At 36.8% G+C, this 19,109-nt stretch overlaps 2 protein-coding genes and 1 long non-coding RNA gene across 3 annotated transcripts in view; 1 reads left to right on the top strand and 2 right to left on the bottom strand.

The window, feature by feature from the left end:
- LOC107702882 (ubiquitin-conjugating enzyme E2 A-like) overlaps positions 1–6,845 on the top strand; it is an 8,087-nt gene extending 1,242 nt beyond the window's left edge. The window contains exons 3-7 of the mRNA XM_016505327.1: positions 2,225–2,254; positions 2,403–2,431; positions 2,553–2,642; positions 3,111–3,199; positions 5,735–6,845. Of these exons, the coding sequence (XP_016360813.1) occupies positions 2,225–2,254; positions 2,403–2,431; positions 2,553–2,642; positions 3,111–3,199; positions 5,735–5,863 (367 nt within the window). The 3' untranslated portion in view covers positions 5,864–6,845. The remainder of the gene's footprint in view (positions 1–2,224; positions 2,255–2,402; positions 2,432–2,552; positions 2,643–3,110; positions 3,200–5,734) is intronic.
- Positions 6,846–7,284: 439 nt separating this feature from the next.
- Positions 7,285–16,996, bottom strand: LOC107702894 (uncharacterized). Its single transcript, XR_001635798.1, has 3 exons — positions 16,987–16,996; positions 15,148–15,156; positions 7,285–7,935 (listed from the first exon to the last, which is right to left on the bottom strand). It is a non-coding gene; the product is annotated as an uncharacterized LOC107702894 (long non-coding RNA).
- On the bottom strand, positions 7,923–10,453 carry LOC107702787 (inhibitor of growth protein 1-like). The gene is made up of 2 exons (XM_016505205.1): positions 10,160–10,453; positions 7,923–8,941 (listed from the first exon to the last, which is right to left on the bottom strand). Exons 1-2 carry the CDS (start codon positions 10,299–10,301, stop codon positions 8,154–8,156), a joined length of 930 nt encoding a protein of 309 aa, XP_016360691.1. The 5' UTR covers positions 10,302–10,453; the 3' UTR covers positions 7,923–8,153.
- Positions 16,997–19,109: the final 2,113 nt, after the last annotated feature.

Below are 19,109 nucleotides of genomic sequence, written 5' to 3'. Positions count from 1 at the left end.
GTGTGTGTGTGTGTGTGTGTGTGTGTGTGTGTGCGTGTGCACTTGGATGGGTTAATTGCAGAGCACAAATTCTGAGTATGGGACACGATACTTGGATACACATCACATCACTTTTCACATTAAACTGATCTAAAGTGACATTAAAGACATTTGCCCCCGGTTTCACAGCAGGGCTCACAAAATTTCTAAATCCCTGGTAGCCCTTCAGGCAGGCATTCTTCAGATTTTAGTAGCCCAAAAATGAATTGAACTAGCACGAATAAAAGATACTGTATTTTTTCTGCAAATAACAAGTCAAGAGAGTAGGGGTGCAACGGATCACAAATCTCACGGTTCGGATTATATTACATTATCATATCACATTCTGAGTCACAAATCGGATCATTTTTCAGATGAGCAAAAAAAATATGGTTCTTTATTGTTTATGTAACACTTATTATTTAAAGAACAATTTACTACTTCGATACCACAGCAAAAACTAGTAGCATATAGGGATGTAACGATTCACTCAACTCACGATGTGATATATGATTCACGATACTGATTTCACAATACAGTTTTCTCACAATTGCTTTAACAAAATTAGATTTTAGCCAGATTTGAAAAAATGTGTCCTTTTGTTATTTCTCAGACCAAAAGGCTGCACATTACTTTGTGAAAATGAAAATGTCAAACAATATACTTAATTATTTAAAACAAATCCCAAATCAAACAAATAAATAATAATAAAAAAAAGAAATGTCTCCATGCAAGTAAACTAAGGTTTTGCCTGTGTATTTTAACCACGATCCAAACAAAGATGCTGCATACATGTTATTTAGATTGTAAAATTTGAAGCAAAAACTAAATGGTCTGACTTTACCTTTGTGATACTATATAAAAAATCTGAACGAAACAAAAACAGCAGACAGGCTGAATGAGACGCAAATGTCACTCTCTGACAGCAGGTGGCGCTTAAACAGCAGGTATATTTATAGGCTGCTGCCCCTTTAAGACCGAATGCACGGATCCAATATAATGATGCACTTGCGATTTCTTTCTCCACTGTTTACGTTCAAGACATGAAAATACTTGCCGAGATAGTTATTTTGAGAAAATTTTGCGTGTATGTGTCCGTTCAAGCGAAAGAGGAATCAATTCTGTGTTCGTGCTCTGCCTGAAACGCCGCTCTGTATGTGCGCACGATCACCGAACTGAATTCTCCATGCGCATGAATGGTTTAACCACGCTTGAATGTTTAAATTGGTTAGACTTAGAGACACGTGTAAATGATAAACTATGATCCGTTTCACCCCTACGATCGAGTGAACAACGCGAATTAATGAGGGGATTTTATTTCACTATTCAAGATAGCCCATCTGGCAGGGCAGTGGTACATTTTGGTAGCCCGACTGGAAAACACAATAGCCCCGGGACGTCGGGCTAGCGATTTTGCGAGACTTGCACCGACAAGGCTTAAGCCTAGTCCCAGACTAAAATGTAAGTCTGAGCTGTGTCAACTGAAAGAAACTTGCACTGACTGATCTTAAAATATATCAGTGCCTTTGTTTTGTCTCAAGATGCACACCAGTAATGTGTTTTCTAAGGCATGTTTATGAAAAATTACTTAAGTGTCCTAATTGAACTATGGCCTAATCCTGGTTTAGTCTAAGCCCTGTCTGTGAAACCAGGCCTTAGAATGTTACAAAAGATTTTTATTACAAATAAATGCTGTTGTTTTTACACAAAGAACCTCGAAGAATGATTTATCACAGTTTCCACAAAAATATGAATTATGAACTGTTTTCAACATTGATAATAAGAAATGTTTCTTGAGCACTAATCAGCATATTAGAATGATTTTTGAAGGATCATGTGACACTTTGCCGTCACAAGAATAAATGTATTATTTAATTGTAATTATTTAACTATTACAGTTTTTACTGTATTTTTGATCAAATAAATGCAGCCTTTGTAAGCATAAGAGACTTTACAAAAGCATTTTAAAAAATCGTACTAACCCCAAACATTTGAAGGGTAGAGTGTGAAAATATACTTTTCATTGTCTACATATTACTCTTTTGTGGGCTTGAATGGAGAAAATGTGTCCCACCAGCTATTCAGTGCTCTAATGCTGCATGTCTATTTGATATCATGGTCAACATGTTGTACCTGAATGTTCCATGTCAGTTTCCTCCTACCTTTGACATTAATATTGCATTTCTCATTTTTTTTTTTTATGCAGTCCAGAGGGAACACCTTTTGAAGATGGTAAGTGTCTGTCGACCTAGACACTAGATTAAATACATGTGTAAAAAAAAAAAAAAAAAAGAGTAAAATGTGTTTCTTTCATGGAAATTAAAGATATAATGTTTCTATTCTGCACACAAGGTACCTTTAAACTCACAGTTGAGTTCACAGAGGAATATCCAAACAAGCCCCCAACTGTGCGGTTTGTCTCAAAAATGTTTCATCCACTAGATTAAAAACATGTGTAAAAAAAAAAAAAAAAAGAGTAAAATGTGTTTCTTTCATGGAAATTAAAGATATAATGTTTCTATTCTGCACACAAGGTACCTTTAAACTCACAGTTGAGTTCACAGAGGAATATCCAAACAAGCCCCCAACTGTGCGGTTTGTCTCAAAAATGTTTCATCCAAATGGTGAGTGATGCTTCTTGTTTGTCTCTGGTTAGAAGCTTTGTCAAAAAGAATCTGACCCCATTTTTTAATACACTCTCATGTAGTATGTTCCCACACAGAATCTGCTGCTGTTAAATTCATTTGTCATTCATTGTAGCTTGCAAGCTTTTATTAAATATTTTTGCTAAAATTAGTTTAATAAAGATTTAGCAAAAATATTTCATACATTTATGCTTGCTTATGCATTTCTTTGACGGTATTATTAACTTTATTACACTATTTACTCTGAAGATGTTCGGAGTTACCATCAAAGTTATTGTTGTGGTATTTTGTGGTCTGGGAGGGATTGTACAGAATTAGTGAGTGTTGTTTGGTTGCTACATTCTGAAAGGTTATTCATTTTATCATAAAAAGAGTCATGCATGTGTTCTTGATTGAATGTAGTGTAGTGAAATGTTGTTCTAACTTTTCTCTTGCTGTCTTTCTCAGTGTATGCTGATGGCAGCATCTGCCTAGATATTCTTCAGAATCGGTGGAGTCCAACTTATGATGTTTCTTCTATTCTGACATCAATTCAGGTATGTTAATTAACTGTTTTATAGTCCTTTTTATATTAAACAAAACTGCTTCATGTAGCCTATGGACATTATTGAATCTGAGAATTGCCTAATTTGAATGCTCATATTGATTTTTTATTTTTTTTTGTTGGTTAAGAGCAGAGGTGGGGGATTCGAGTCACATGACTTGACTAGAGTCGCAAATTTAAGGACTTGTGACTTGCTTGACTAAATAAAGAAAATGTCTTGACTTGGACTTGAGATCCAGTGACTTGAGACTTGACTTGACCTTCATGACTCAGCAGGACTTGACTTTATAACAACTCTAATTATTATAAATCATTGCGACATAATTTGGTAAACAAAACGCAAGCCACTGAATCAGTGGCAGAAGTGATCAGAGTCTGCGCAGTTCATGACACTGCATGAGCACAGTCAGGAACACATTGCGCCAAATACAGGGAGCAAGGGAATCTCCCGAGATGTTTGGATAAACACTTCGAAACTGTATGCATTTGCTGTATGCATTTACAAAGCCAGGATGTCACCACTTCAAAAAGGAAAGGTATGCAAGCTTGTTCGTTAGTTGAAAACAGCATTGGTCTTAAAATTCAGCTTAAGTTTGTCATTAAATTAAAGTGATTATAAATATTAATCATGTGTTTGTAAACTTTAAATTCATTGGTGTTTGCCTCTCAAAACAGTGCTTTAGTGTCAAGTATCCCTCTATGTAATCAATATATGGAATTGTACCACGGAAACCAGTGTTTTATCGATTAGTGATGTTTCTCTTGCACCCAAAATCCAAGGTATGTTGTCAAAATGGCTCTAGTATGAGTTTTTATATTTATAACAAACAATATTTAGTAATATTTTCAGCGTGGCTGCCAACAGTTCCGTTCAGCCCACAGCTAAAGAGTTACGTGCGTCTCTAAGCAACACACTGAACACTGAACGAATCGGTTGAGTGTTTCAGTGGCCCATTCTTGCTTGTTCATGAACGAATCAACTGTTTAGAATGAATTCAATGAACGCTTCTGTGATAAAGCAGTGATTTGCCACCACTTACTGGCGGCATTAAAGGCACAATATGTAAGATTTTTTTATTAAAAAAAGAGCGTGTCTATAGTGTCATTGTGTCGCCTGCCAATGCCGTCATAACCCCTCGATTTCCGGTTTTGTTTTGTAGAAAACATGGAAACACCAAACACGCTTTAATATGTTGTGCGTTTTAATAGACCATGACGACCGCACATAGTAGCATTATAACATAACTGTCAAATGTATCTAGTATGATTAAACCGGCGCTGCTTTTTTTCCCCCACATACGCACGACCGGAAGAAGCGGAAGCAGTCGACTGTGGCATAATAAAAGCTCCGCTGCTTTCGAGCCGTGTGTCGCGCTCGTACAGCGGCCTCGTTTCACTTCGCCGGCTTTCAGCCTCACCCTGCTTCATTCTACTACGTTAATAAATCATTAGCTCATCCATGAACATGATTTCTGCCCGAGTCCCGTCGGATTGCATCGGCTGTGGGGATGAAGACCACAACTCCCATGATTCCACACTCAGTCACAGCATCATCAAACTAGCCTTTGCTGCTTTGTTTATTTTGAATACGCGCCCTCTAGTGGCGAAAATTACATATTGTGCCTTTAATGTCATAGAGTAGGCCTATCATTTCATTTCATATTTCTGTATTCCATTTTTTTTATATTTTAAGTTCCAACAGAACAAACAAAACAGAAAGCTTAGGCAGACCTTAAATGCACAGCTGTCAATTTAGTTCTTATTAAGATAAAATCAAAGAAATCGATAAGTTACAGCAATAGGCTTCTTGTTTTGAGCCATGACAATAGTTTAAGAACAATGTAGGCATAGGCAATCATGCAAAGTGAAAGAAACCATCCAAATAGGGTGTCTATATCCGATGAAAATTTTGGGTCCATTTCATTTCTGATATAAGGGGTGATTTGTAGTCAGCATATTATTTTAAATTGAATAGCGTGTTTTGTTATACACTGAAATTCTTTAGCGTGCTCCCAGACTGAATCCCAATCTTCGCTGGAGATATTTAGTGCAAAATAATTTTCAAACATCTGTTAAATATTATCTGTGTCTCCTAGGATGGTCAAACTCAATATAACAAATATGAGATACATATTTTTATCAATATTTTCTAACTTCGACTTATCGGTGAAGTAGTATTTTGCCTATATTCAAAATGTTATTTTGAAAACATTATTTAAAATGTATAATTAAGAAAGTTAATTTCTGAGGAAAAATGAACAAGGTTGTGTGGCAAAAATATATTTGTTCCTGTTTGATACTGTGACTTGACCCTTAGCAGGACTTGACTTGACTTGCTTGAGGTGAGCCCTTGACTTGACTTGCTTGATTTGTTTGTACTGTGGCTTAAGACTTGAACATGTGTGACTTGCCCCCACCTCTGCTTAAGAGTGTGAATGGTGATGTTTCAGTTTTGCTTGTAATTGCACTTTCCTTTCCTATTTGTTATACTCTTGAGGACTAAAATTAGATTTCTCTCTCTTTACAGTCCCTTCTAGATGAGCCAAATCCCAACAGCCCTGCAAACAGCCAGGCAGCACAACTGTATCAAGAAAACAAACGAGAATATGAGAAACGGGTTTCAGCGATTGTAGAGCAGAGCTGGAGGGACAGTTGACCACATTTACAAACCATGTTCTCACTGAAGCATTGTTTTCCTTTTGTTTGGCTCTGTTGTTTGGGGTTAGTTTTTCAAATCTCCATTTTTAAGTTTTTATGCACTTTACTCATGCAAGATTGTGATTTCTGTTTTATTTCTCTCCCACATTTTTGCCTGGATTGATTTTCAACCTTCATTAAGATCACTGAAAGGGGAAATGCCCCTGGTGTATAATGCTTGACTAATTTTGCATATGGCATGAACATGCAGTAATTGTCCTTTTTTGCCAAATGCATAAGCATCTCTAAAAAAAAAAAAATCAAGGCAGTCTAATCTGGACACATGACTCACTAAGACTTTAATCTAAGTCATAGTAGTGTTGATAATTTTCTTGGTGCTCTTCAATTTTAGTATGATTTCGCTCAAAGAGCAGTTAAAAGTGTCCTTTTAATTTCGGTTTTGCTTCCATTTTTCTGGGTTAGCATTCGTTTTGTTGGTTTAGACCGCTCTTCTTGGCTCTGCCAGAGGAGGGTTGGTATGCTACCACATGAGTGGAGAGCATCTCTAGTACACACTGAAAACACATATAAGATGTTGGTAGATGGGCGTGAGGATTTATATAAAGTATCAAATTATTGTTGACAGAAAATGGCAATATGGCGTGGAGTATAAAATATATATTTACTGGTCGAAAAACTGAGGTTTGCTGGAATTACTAGGTTCAAAAATATCCTCCAAAATCCAGAGATGCATATTAACTGCAGTTACTTAATCTTTTCATGGCTTGCATCACAAGTCCAATCAAACAAGTGAAATAATGTCTTCAGGTCTTTTTCCAAGCCCTTTGCAGATGTATGCCCTGTTACATGCATGAATGCCTGAGTGTGTCCTTGCCTCTATTAATCTCTTGTATATACAAAAACACATCTGAATTTTGTGTACAGATTTTGCACTCTCATTTTCCAGCACTTGTAAATACTTAAATAAAAGGTGAAAATACCTTTGTAATGCATCACTGATACTTTACACCTTATTTCATCCTTTCCTAGTCTGTAGCAATAGCAGAAGTCTTTTCTATTTACTAAAACGTAAGAATATTTTCTCTTTCTGCTTAATATTTTTGAATTTAGAACACAAAGTTAGGTGAAACAGATCACGATTTTATTGTGAGAAACAGTTCTGGAAATCATGGGAAGTGAATCATGCGACATCGGAGAGCTAACGCAGCCATATAACAAGGTGAACAAATCACTGGTCCACATTTAAGATGTACTTCAAAGCAATAGTTCACCCAAAACTGAAAACTTGCTGAAAATTCACTCGCCCTCAGGTCATCCAAGATGGAGAGGAGTTTGTTTCTTCATCAAAACAGATTTGGAGAAATTTAGCATCACATCATTTGCTTACCAGTGGATCCTCTGCAGTGAATGGGTGCCGTCAGAATGAGAGTCCAAACAGCTGATAAAAACATCACAATAATCCAAGTAATTCACACGACTCATTAATGTCTTGTGGAGTGTAAAGGAAAAGAGTCCATAACGCTTCTTCCATTGAAAACGTCCATCCCCTGTTGTCCTCACATCAAAATCCACTGACATATTTTATATTTTTTTTACTGTTTTCACTTGTTAACTTATTGCGGATGCTAGAGGACTAGTATTTTAACCAGCAGGTAAAATTTTTCAGTTTTAAGTTGAAAACGTCTTGATGGATTTATTACAAATACGCAGCTTTTCGTTTCATAAGATGCCAGTTGGACTGGAGTGGTGTGGATTATTGTGATGTTTTTATCAGCTGTTTGGACTCTCATTCTGACGGCACCCATTCACTGCAGAGGATCCACTTGTAAGCAAGTGATGTTATGCTCAATTTCTACAAAACTGTTCTGATGATGAAACAAACTCATCTACATCTTGGATGTATTTCTATGAAATTTCCATTTTTGGGTGAAATATTGCTTCAAGGCCTGATTTTTATATAAGCATGAAACAACACTACATTAAGCATGGTTTATTTTACATGAACATATGTAGAGTTATGCAAGGCATAAATACAAAACTGATCATTGAAAATAGTAAAAATGAATTACACTGTCTTACGGTTGAATGAGCAGAATACTTCCGATGCTGTAGAACATTGATAACTAGGTAGCTGATAAGTGAACCCTATCAAATATATCCCTAAAAGATACAGCTACTAACCAATGACCTCTAGTCTGTAACAACATCACAGGTCCTGGCCTCTCTCAAAACTGGATACTAAACTCCTAAATAGAAAAATATCACATGGCAACCAGGTACACCTGACGCTACCTGTTGTACGCTCGTTCTTTCTTAGACCTCTCTAATGCTTTGTCCATTGTCTTCTCATTGTCTCCTCTGCACTTCGGACAGTACCATTTTCCTTTGGGCTTATGGTGCAGGCCGACACATGAGAAGTGAAACCACTCAATAGTGCATTCATCATTATCACAACCTATCATCTCTCCATAAGACACTTGCTCACACAGACAATAAGTGGGTTCATTGGGATCGATAGGCAGGTCTGTCGGCGATGGCTCCCTGTCCTGCTTGCTTTTCGACCTCTTCTTCTTCTTCGATGACGTGGATGAGGTCTTAGCCTTCTTCTCTTTCGGCACACCTGAACCAGCCTCCTCATTGTGCTCCATGCCATAACTGGAGTTTTCCCGGTTCTCCGAACCATTTTTCTGCCTTCGTGAACGCTTTCCACCAGATTTGTCAACTGAAGCCGGGGTCTCTTCTCGTCTCCGATCCACACTCGGTTTACTGACCGGGAGCATCGAAGCAGAAACCGGTGTCATAGTTACGGTTGTCATGGCACTGGGGGTGCTACCCACCGACACGGTGCTCTCCGGCGAGTCCTGGCAGGCCTGGAAAAGCTCACTCTGCCACTCAAGCTGCCGACTGCGATTGTCCATCATTTCCACCATTTGGCCTGCGATCTGGATCTTTTCATCTCCGAGTTCTTCTGTGCGGATCAAAGAGCGCTGGATGCAGTGAAGTAGACGCCGCCTCTGCACGGGATCTGATTCTTGTCTGTGCTTTTCATAAGCCTCGTCCAATTCATTGAGGATCTCTGCAAGATCAATGCATCAGGATTAATGTAATACGATAATAACGGCACAATGTTTACTGTTACTGTATGTCAGTCTATACACCTTTATCATTTTAACCTCCAAGAAAAAAGGCAGTAATTGTGACAACAAAGCTATATTGTCTCAAGTCAAGACGCCACATGTGAAGAAAACACATATTAACTAACAAATATCACCATATTTGATTAATTACAGGACAATAACATTACGTTTTCTGAAATGTTATGTTTAAATATACATATGTGGATTTATCAAAGTAAATATGCACAAATTTGCACACATTTCCAGAACCAAAATCTGAATTGAACAAAACCAAATGCAAACTTATTTTTTAACAGAGGGGATTTCGGATGTTTGATTATGGGGGAATCATGTTTTAGGAATAAAATGTGTAATTACCAGGTGAATTGTATAAACACACGCCTCTGTAAAAACCTTCAGAATATAGATATGAATAAAACTCTAAAGTTTGGTAACGTTATATGTAAGTGCTAATGAAGTGGAGATTTCTGGCTCAGTGCAGGAGAAAAAAATTATAATTTTGAAAGATGGCCTTAAAATATGTATTGCACTTGAAATCTACAGATGCAAATAGATCGTGCATAGTCAAATAAACACGTACATGTGTATTTTTGGATGTTTTCTTTCCACTAGCCTGAAAAAAACATGTTATAGAAGCAAAATAGCCCAAATCTCAAAACTGACCAGTGCATGGAATAAAAACAATGGTTTTGCCTGGAGCGTCTTTGCTTTAATATGTTTGTTTACACGTCTAGACACAGTCGCTGACCATATGCAACTTTATGTGCTGTCTTTATAATATTTTAAGTACTATTTACACAGCACTAACACACAACTGTGATTTCAAGCTACATTATTTAACGTTAAAAAGGAAGTTTAGTGGCGCTCTAGAAGCTGCAAGACTCCACACTCCATCCAATCAGGATGTGTAGTGATTTCATACAAACCTTTACAAATGTAAGATATAAATGACAAATAAATTTACTCTATATTTGATAAACTTTGCAGCTTTAACCTCTCAATCGCGCGGCGCGGGGAAACTTGCAAATTTCACGTGCTAACGGTTAGCCGCTAGCCAGCTAACGTTAGCTAGTGTGACATCTAACACCCGCTGCTCAAACAATGCAGTGATTTTTTTTGTACACTTCTGCTAAATGCAAGAGTCTGTAAGCTTTCACCTTGATATCTGGCGTCAGTTTCCTTCATGAGAGACACACATCTTTGTAGGTCCAGCGGCAAACACTCGACCAGCTCCAGATACTCCTCAACATAGTTCACCACAACATGAGAAGACTCTGCGTTTGAAGAAGGGTTCAACATCTTTTCGCACGCATTAAAGAGGCTGGTAGAGCAATATGAATACGTTTCTTAATAGTTATATTATCCTAGGATAGTTTTTGTTTAAATAAAGGTCTGGGCTGCTAGAAAAGTTACTCCGATAAGTGTTTAGTGAGTTGTGCAGGACCAGTGACGCTTCTACGGCAGAGACCTAGCTCATGAATATTAATTGCCTCACAGTGACGTTGCTCCATAACCTTCCAACAGAGTGTCTCGGTACGCCAAAGCTAATTAATATTCAGGAGCGAATCCTTTAACGTTTGCCACAGGGTCGTGCAATGTCTGCTGCATATTGTTGCACTTTGAAGACGCTTGGTGGCGTTTGGTAGCAACGCTTCAACAATCATTTCAGAGGAGCTGGTAAATAGCATTTGAAAAATGGCCTGTATGTTTGCGTTAGTGTTAGGGTTAGGCTTGAATTTAGTGGAATATGGGTTGCAGTTTATGAAAAGACAGGAGAAACCTGGTCTCTAGACTAGTTGGCTTAGCTCATCTTCCATTTATTTGTGTTTGGAGGGTTTAGAGAGTTATAGTGTCTTATATTATCTTGTAACATTATATAAACTGGGACTTGTAGCATTCAAATGTATTTATTTATCTATTAGAAGATTGGCTGCATAATATTAACATTAAGCATTTTTTCTGTGTTATATTGTGTTTGCTATGGAGATCACTTGACAGCAAAATCCTGAAACACCCTTACAGCATCCTCTGCATACATCAAATGTATAATGTAACAAATGTGTTATTTTGTGTTTCTCCCTTCTTGTCAATCTTCTATTTGAGCTTTATTATTAAATATTTAAAATCAATTACATTCAGAGTAGCCTACTGTCAGTCAATCTAAACACCTGTGAATCCCTGTAGTTTTTAATGTATGTTAATAACTCATTAAGACACATTGAATTTGGTCCTCTCTAAATATCCTTTAGCTGCTTGGATAATTTACATCTTATGCTGAAAGGTGAAAAGTGTAGTCGAGTTCCTCTAACACCAAGAATGCCCTGCAGGGGTCACTTATGTTAAGGCAATGAGGCTCTTAATGTTGTTTATCCTCAGCTTAGTTGTTTACTGGCACATCATGTAGATATTCTTTTCTCTTGAGTGTATTATTGTGGATTCCTTGTTTCAGTTACAGCCCCGAAGAGAAATCCTAACGAGTTATCCTATATTTTTAACAGTTGTGAATGACCTTTGAAAATGATAAAAGTAGTTCTTTGTACATCTGTGTTATTAGCAGTAAAAATGTCAGATGACTAAAATGTCATAATGTGCAAATGAGAGGGGAAACAAATGTAAAGTTCTCCAGAGGCCAGCACAGTCGAGTCTCCTTGTCTTCCGTGCTCTGACCCGAGTGGTGTCGTAAAAAATTACCTCTTACACATTTCAGTGTCAATGGAGAATTCAGAGTTTGGACAAATTAGGTTACTTTCCACATTACGTTAATGTCAAGAATCGAGGTGTAAGCGTAAGTGAGGTTTTGCGTAGACACTCTCAAGCTTTTTTCAGGATTCTTCAGGATACTTTTCTTTATAAAAACATCAAAAATCTTACTGATCCCAAACTTTTGAACGGCAGTATAGACAGACAGACGGACGGACGGACGGATAGATAGATAGATAGATAGATAGATAGATAGATAGATAGATGGTAACACTTTATTTTATGGTGTTGTTGCACGTTACATGTACTTGCTATAGTAATAACAATAAATTATGCAAAATTATATGCAACTTATCCTAAACCAAACCCTCATCCTAACCCTAGCCATGTAGTATGTAGTTAATGTTACTTAGTACTTAAAAGTATAATTACACTGTAACAAGGACACCATAAAATAACAATATGTATGTAGAGAAAGAGAGAGAGAGAGAGAGAGAGACAGAGTGATGTGTATGTGTGGGTACAGTGGGTATAGAAAAGAATCCCCCCCCCCCTTTTAAAATAACCACATTTTGTTGTTTTGCAGCCTGAAATGAAGACGGACACAGTTTTTGTTTTATCCAGCTGTATTTACTCAGTGCAACTTATATCATCCAAGTGAAAGATAAAACACCAACACGTCAGAAAAAAATAAAAATAAATAAATAAATAAAAAAGAGTTGGAAAAAGGATCACCCCCCTCCTAAAAATGGCTTGTAAACTCAATCAGGTGCAGCTAATCACCTTCTCAATGCCACACAAAGCCATTTGACTTGCAACTGTGATCAGCTGTGGTCATTTGATTAGCTCAGCATGAAAAGAGCTTTGCTGGAGCATTTCAGTCCTTGGTAGTGCAACTGAAGCAAACAATCAACTCTGGGTGGCAGGGCACTGTCAAAAGATCTCCGGGATGAAGTTGTGGACAGGCACAAGTCAGGAGGTGGATACAAAAAAAAATCAAAGGCTTTATCAATGCCTAGAAGCCCAGTGAAGTCTATTATTAAGAAGTTGAAGGTATTTGGTACAACACAGACCCTCCCTGGATCGGGATGTCGCTCCAAACTGGATGAAAGAGCCAGAAAACTGGTCAGAGAGTCCAAGAGACCTGCAGCAACTCTGAAGCAGCTGCAGGAATTTGACAAATGCCCCTTTCACACACACAGTCTTTACTGATAAATTACCAGTAAATTACCATTAAGAGATCATGTGTGAACAGGACCTTTTCAAAAATACCGGTAAATTCATTAAGGCAATTTAACGGTGTGAAAGAGGCTAAAGAGTGGTCATTGTGTGTATCTGACAACAAAATCACAGATTCTCCACAAATGTGGCTTGTATGGGAGGGTTGCAAGAAAAAAGCCACTCCTCAAGAAAGGCCACATGCAGTCACAACTGAACTTTGTCAAAACACACCTTGAAGATTCTGAGGCAGATGAGACTAAAATTGAATTATTTGACCTCTACACCAAACGATATGTCTGGCGGAAATCCAATACAGCTCACCATCCAAATAACAGCATTCCTACAGTAAAGCATGGAGGTGGTAATATCCTGTTATGGGGGTGTTTCTCTGCAGCACGTGTCAGGATAGAAGGAAAAATGGATGGGGCAAAATACCCTCAAATTCTTGAGGAAAATCTGCTGCCCTCTACCAGAAAGTTGTCAATGGGAAGAAGGTTTACCTTCCAACATAACAATGACCTAAAACACACAGCAAAACTGAACACACAGTGATTGAAGGAGAAAAGGGTGAATGTCCTTGCATGGCCTCATCAGAGCCCAGACTTAAACCCCATTGAAAATCTGTGGAATGACTTGAAGACTGCAGTCCACAAACACTCACCATCAAATTTAACTGAACTTGAGCAGTTCTGCAAAGAAGAGTGGGCAAATATTGCAAAGTCTAGATGTGCAAAGTTAGGAGAGACATATCCCAACAGACTAAAGGCTGTAATTAAAGCTAAAGGTGGTTCAACAAAATACTAACACAAGTGGTGCTCCTTTTTCCATCTCAGTGATTCTGGTTTTTATTTTATTTATTTTTTTTCTGACATGTTGGTGTTATATCTTTCACTTGGATGTTATAAATTGTTTGTGTGTGTGTAACAAGTAAACCTCTTCTTTTCAATTTACAAGTAAATTTGCATGTGTTATGAATATGCAGCCCAGAAACAGATGCAGGAATTTCTGACAAAGAGTGGTCATTGTGTGCATGTGACAACAATATCACAAATGTGGCTTGTATGGGAGGGTTGCAAGAAAAAAGCCACTCCTCAAGAAAGGCCACATGCAGTCACAACTGAACTTTGTCAAAACACACCTTGAAGATTCTGAGGCAGATGAGACTAAAATTGAATTATTTGACCTCAACACCAAACGATATGTCTGGCGGAAATCCAATACAGCTCACCATCCAAATAACAGCATTCCTACAGTAAAGCATGGAGGTGGTAATATCCTGTTATGGGGGTGTTTCTCTGCAGCACGTGTCAGGATAGAAGGAAAAATGGATGGGGCAAAATACCCTCAAATTCTTGAGGAAAATCTGCTGCCCTCTACCAGAAAGTTGTCAATGGGAAGAAGGTTTACCTTCCAACATAACAATGACCTAAAACACACAGCAAAACTGAACACACAGTGATTGAAGGAGAAAAGGGTGAATGTCCTTGCATGGCCTCATCAGAGCCCAGACTTAAACCCCATTGAAAATCTGTGGAATGACTTGAAGACTGCAGTCCACAAACACTCACCATCAAATTTAACTGAACTTGAGCAGTTCTGCAAAGAAGAGTGGGCAAATATTGTAGTCTAGATGTGCAAAGTTAGTAGAGACAGAGACAAATCCCAACAGACTAAAGGCTGTAATTAAAGCTAAAGGTGGTTCAACAAAATACTAACACAAGTGGTGCTCCTTTTTCCATCTCAGTGATTCTGGTTTTTATTTTATTTATTTTTTTTCTGACATGTTGGTGTTATATCTTTCACTTGGATGTTATAAATTGTTTGTGTGTGTGTAACAAGTAAACCTCTTCTTTTCAATTTACAAGTAAATTTGCATGTGTTATGAATATGCAGCCCTTTGCCATAATACCCAGTTTATCAATATCAATCAATCAATATTTCACAATATGTTTTTATTCGATTTTTATTGATATTCTCTAACAACTTTTTGTTGTTGTTTTCTAATAGTCATTACTTTTACTTATTTTAGGCTTTTGTATTTACAAGGTGTATATTTCACTTTTTAATTAATAATCTTGCAGTTTTATTAGATTTAGCTTTTATCTGTCAAATGATCAGATCTCAGTGAATTATGGAGCCAGAACCTTTCCTGATAAATATATTAAAATCAAATAAATATATAAAATATAGTAAAAACTTTTTAATTTGCACTTCTATTGTATACATTTTGTAACTTATAATTCAGTCTTTTATCTTATTTTGCAAGCTTATGCTTAATTATTTGTAATATCTTTGTTAAATCTTAATATTTACCATAACATGCTGTTAAATGATTTCAGAAAATGTGGTTTTCAGGCAGTGGGTAATGGGTGCAGGGTTTGAAATGTTAGGATGAATGAGTTCGTCAATACAAATGAAATAAAATGCTGATGGTGAGCTACCTGGTGAGTAAAGCTGCTACCTGACCTCAGTCTGAACAGATACAATCTCTCTTTCACTCTCTCTTGCAAACACACAATAATGGCTTTGCAATTTATTACATAAATCACAACAGATTACCATAAATAAAGGGTAACAGAAGACCTGAATAGTTTTTGGAACAGTGTGTTTTATGCATCTCAGTTCCATTCTTATTTCTTTTAGAAAGGATTTGTGGACTTTGTGACATTTGTGAGACATCTTCATGTAACTTATAGTTTTACATTTGCCCCAAAAACATTTGGATCCTTAAGCCACACTTAAAACTTTATAAATGTCATTGCATTATATAACAAAATATCAACTTGAATGGCATTTATACAAAAGAAAAATAGCACAAGCAAAATGTTTTGACTTTATTTTTTGTTAACTCAGAAGCCAAATAAAAATGTAGTGGCATCTTCATTTCAGACAAAATAAAACTAAGAGGATAAAGGAAACGTTTTAATGCACTATTTGGTGCTTTTGCTTTAATTCTTAAGATGCTCTGTGTACAATTAATGTCAGCAGTTCTCAGGTACACCCTCCAATTTGCTTTCTTGTCGTGTCGGTTTTTGCTGTCCACATCCTGTTTATCGTCCATATTTCTTCATCTCTTTGTGGGTGTCTCTTCCTTCATTCTGAGACAAAATGTTATTCCTATAGGGCGTAGGGAATGGTTGGAGAAGGAGAACAGAATTTAAATGGGGAAAAGCTCACAAGACTTCACGATTAACTTTTTCTGTTAAACAACGAATAGGTGAATAGCTGTGCAGTCACATTTATGTTTGAAAGTCTCATTATTACCACTGCAGGCATGCAACACGGACAAGATAAGCAGACATGTTGTTTCTTAAAGAACTACCAAAAAGTAAATCCATTATGAATGTCTGCAAAACAGTGACTACTTGTACATACCATTTCTGAAACATCTGGCATTGATACACACAAGCCAGTGTCATATAGATCCTCATTCAATTAGTTTCGCTCATGGTGATAAACTTTAGATGAGCAGTATCTTGACATGATGCTATGTGTGCATAGTGTACGTGTGTGAGAGCCTGTGTATGTAATAACACCAGATAAAAAGAATGAGAAGTCCTTACACAGAGCATGCTCTCTGCTTATGGTGGCAGGCAGTTAGTCATGATGATTTTGACTTTTTATGCTCTTAAAGCTGCCCAGTGCCACTGCTTGATAAGGACAAATGCACATGTCCTGTCATGCGCCCTCCATGCAGTGGATTCCTTCTACTGCTGGTGCCTTTTCCAGCATCACTGGTGGCTAAACAGTCTAGAGACTTTATAAGCTGTAAGTTAGTAACCCTAGATAGTACTACCATGCATTCAGAAAGTATTCAGACCCTTGAATATTTTTCACATTTTATGTTGTAGCCTTATGCTAACATCAGTCTACACTCCACCACACTCCATAATAGAAAAGCAAAAACAAGATTCGTGATAACTTTGCAAATTTAGTATTCAAGTATTCAAACCCTGGACTTGAACCTAATCAAACATCTCTGGAGAGAGCTAATGTCTTTTGATCAGTGGTCCTCATCCAACCTGACTGAGCTTGAGAGGAACAGAATTCACTACTGATCCACTTATGAAATCAATCCTCAATTCCTTTTCATGTACAGTGTGCTGACCTGTAAGATAAAGTGTGCTCTTGTGCTGCACAGAGCCGGACTCAGAGGTGTATGTGGCCACACAGGTGAGCTCACTGATGTTGACATTTTCTGGCAGATATACTCGATTCCCCAGCATAAAAAACTTGCCAAGCTTCTTGACAGAACTGATGTTGGAGGGAAAGTTTAAGGCAGGTTCCCAATGAAGAGTGGGTGCTTTCATTGTATATGTGGATTCACAGACAGCAATCCTTTGATTGTTTTCTCTGTACTGCTTGGTGGAAACGTTGATAACTAAAAACAAAGAATTTTAATTTAATTTTTTCATCAGTAACACCATTTGCTTCATTTTTAGCTTTACATATTTTTTGTACAGTGAACTGGATTCATCACTGGTTTATCACTACAGTAAAAGTTTGAGAGATGATCAAGTTCTCAGCTAGAAATAAGTTATCAGTTAGTGGCTTTACACCTAGCCTATGATGTAAACCTGTTATGTAAATGCAAAACATTATCATAGTTTTTGCAATAGTTTTACTAAATTGTGTTTGTACTCACCACTTACAGTCACATTTAGTGCAGAGCTTCCTCCTTTATATGATACATCACAAAAGTAAAATCCTTCATCTTCTATTGAAATCTTGGGAATGAATAGGGAAACTCCATCTGAGGTGTTGTTCAGCTTCTTTCCATCATTGCATGTGTCGTCCAGCTTGGGTGACAAACCAAGCCAACAATTTCTGTCTTTCTGGCTGATGTTCCAGATGATATAAATTAATTCATTCCATTTGACAACAGTGAGGTTGTCACATCGTAAAGTCACATCGCTGCCTGAAATAAAGGTCTGCTCTTGGAAAACTGAAAACAAAATTAGATTAAATATTGATTTGGAGTAAAATTTTGAAACTTTTGGGTGAATATAATATATAATATAATATAAATATAACATTTGGGTATAGTGACACATTTTGATTTTTTCTTCTTTTTCTCTATACATTAAACGTATCTCTCCCAGCCATGCCAGACTACTTTTATCCTTTGATGTGTCTTTTACTTTAACCCTAAAATAGTTAAAACATACACAGCAGCTCTATTCTGGCAATAGATGTAACACATATTGGGCTATGGGCTATTATCTCCACATGCAAAGCAGCTAGTTTAAAAATCGAATGTATGTAAAATGGTGATTCTATAAAATTCTATAAATAGTTTGACAATTAATGTTTTCTCAATGTTAAGCACTTGCTTTCACTGACCATCATTCATTAACAAATAAGCTTTTAATCATTGTATAATTTTAGTTAAAGTCATTTGTAGATTTTTTTTAAAGTGCATGATCATATGAATTGAAAGTATAACGACATTTGTAAGGATTAACTAATGATCTGTTAAGCATTATATAATGTTTGTTAATGATCTATTAATGAAGCTTTTAATATACTGTAAACATCTGTCAAAATCATTTGAAGATTTTCAAAAAGTGCATCATCATATGAATTAAAAGTTTATTGACATTTGTAAGCATTTACATTTACATGAAATAATGATCTGTTAATCATTAGGTAATAAACATTAACAAGCACATTATCTCATATTTCTAGCTATGTGAATACATATATATATACACACACACACACACACACACACACACACACACTAATGATCTGTTAAACATTATATAATGTTTGTTAATGGTTTATTAATGAAAGGGTTTCACTTTATTTTGATTGTCCCTTTAACACATTCGGTTGACTATAAGCAACGTTGCACCTACATGTCTACTAACTCTCATTAGAGTATTAGTAGAGTATTAGTAGACTGGTAGGGTTAAGGTTAGAATAAGTTGACATGTACTTGCAAAGTTACTTATAGTCAGTAGAATGTCTGTTGGGAGACCATGACAATAAAGAATTAGCAGATATTAAGCAAACAGTCTACTAATACTCTGTTAGTTAACATGTAGGTGCAACATTATTTATTGTCAACAGAATGTTCAAAAGGGACCATCAAAATAAAGTGTTACCAAAAAGTTATTATAAAGTGTTGCCAATTAAGAGTATTTAATCTAGCCTTTGGTTTGCCTTCCTGCCACAAAGATG

This window comes from Sinocyclocheilus anshuiensis, unplaced genomic scaffold, assembly GCF_001515605.1.
Source record: "Sinocyclocheilus anshuiensis isolate Anshui unplaced genomic scaffold, SAMN03320099.WGS_v1.1 scaffold1094, whole genome shotgun sequence".
Lineage (NCBI taxonomy): Eukaryota > Metazoa > Chordata > Actinopteri > Cypriniformes > Cyprinidae > Sinocyclocheilus > Sinocyclocheilus anshuiensis.
The sequence above is the reverse complement of the archived record's forward strand: the minus strand, read 5'-3'. Positions and strand labels throughout refer to the sequence as shown.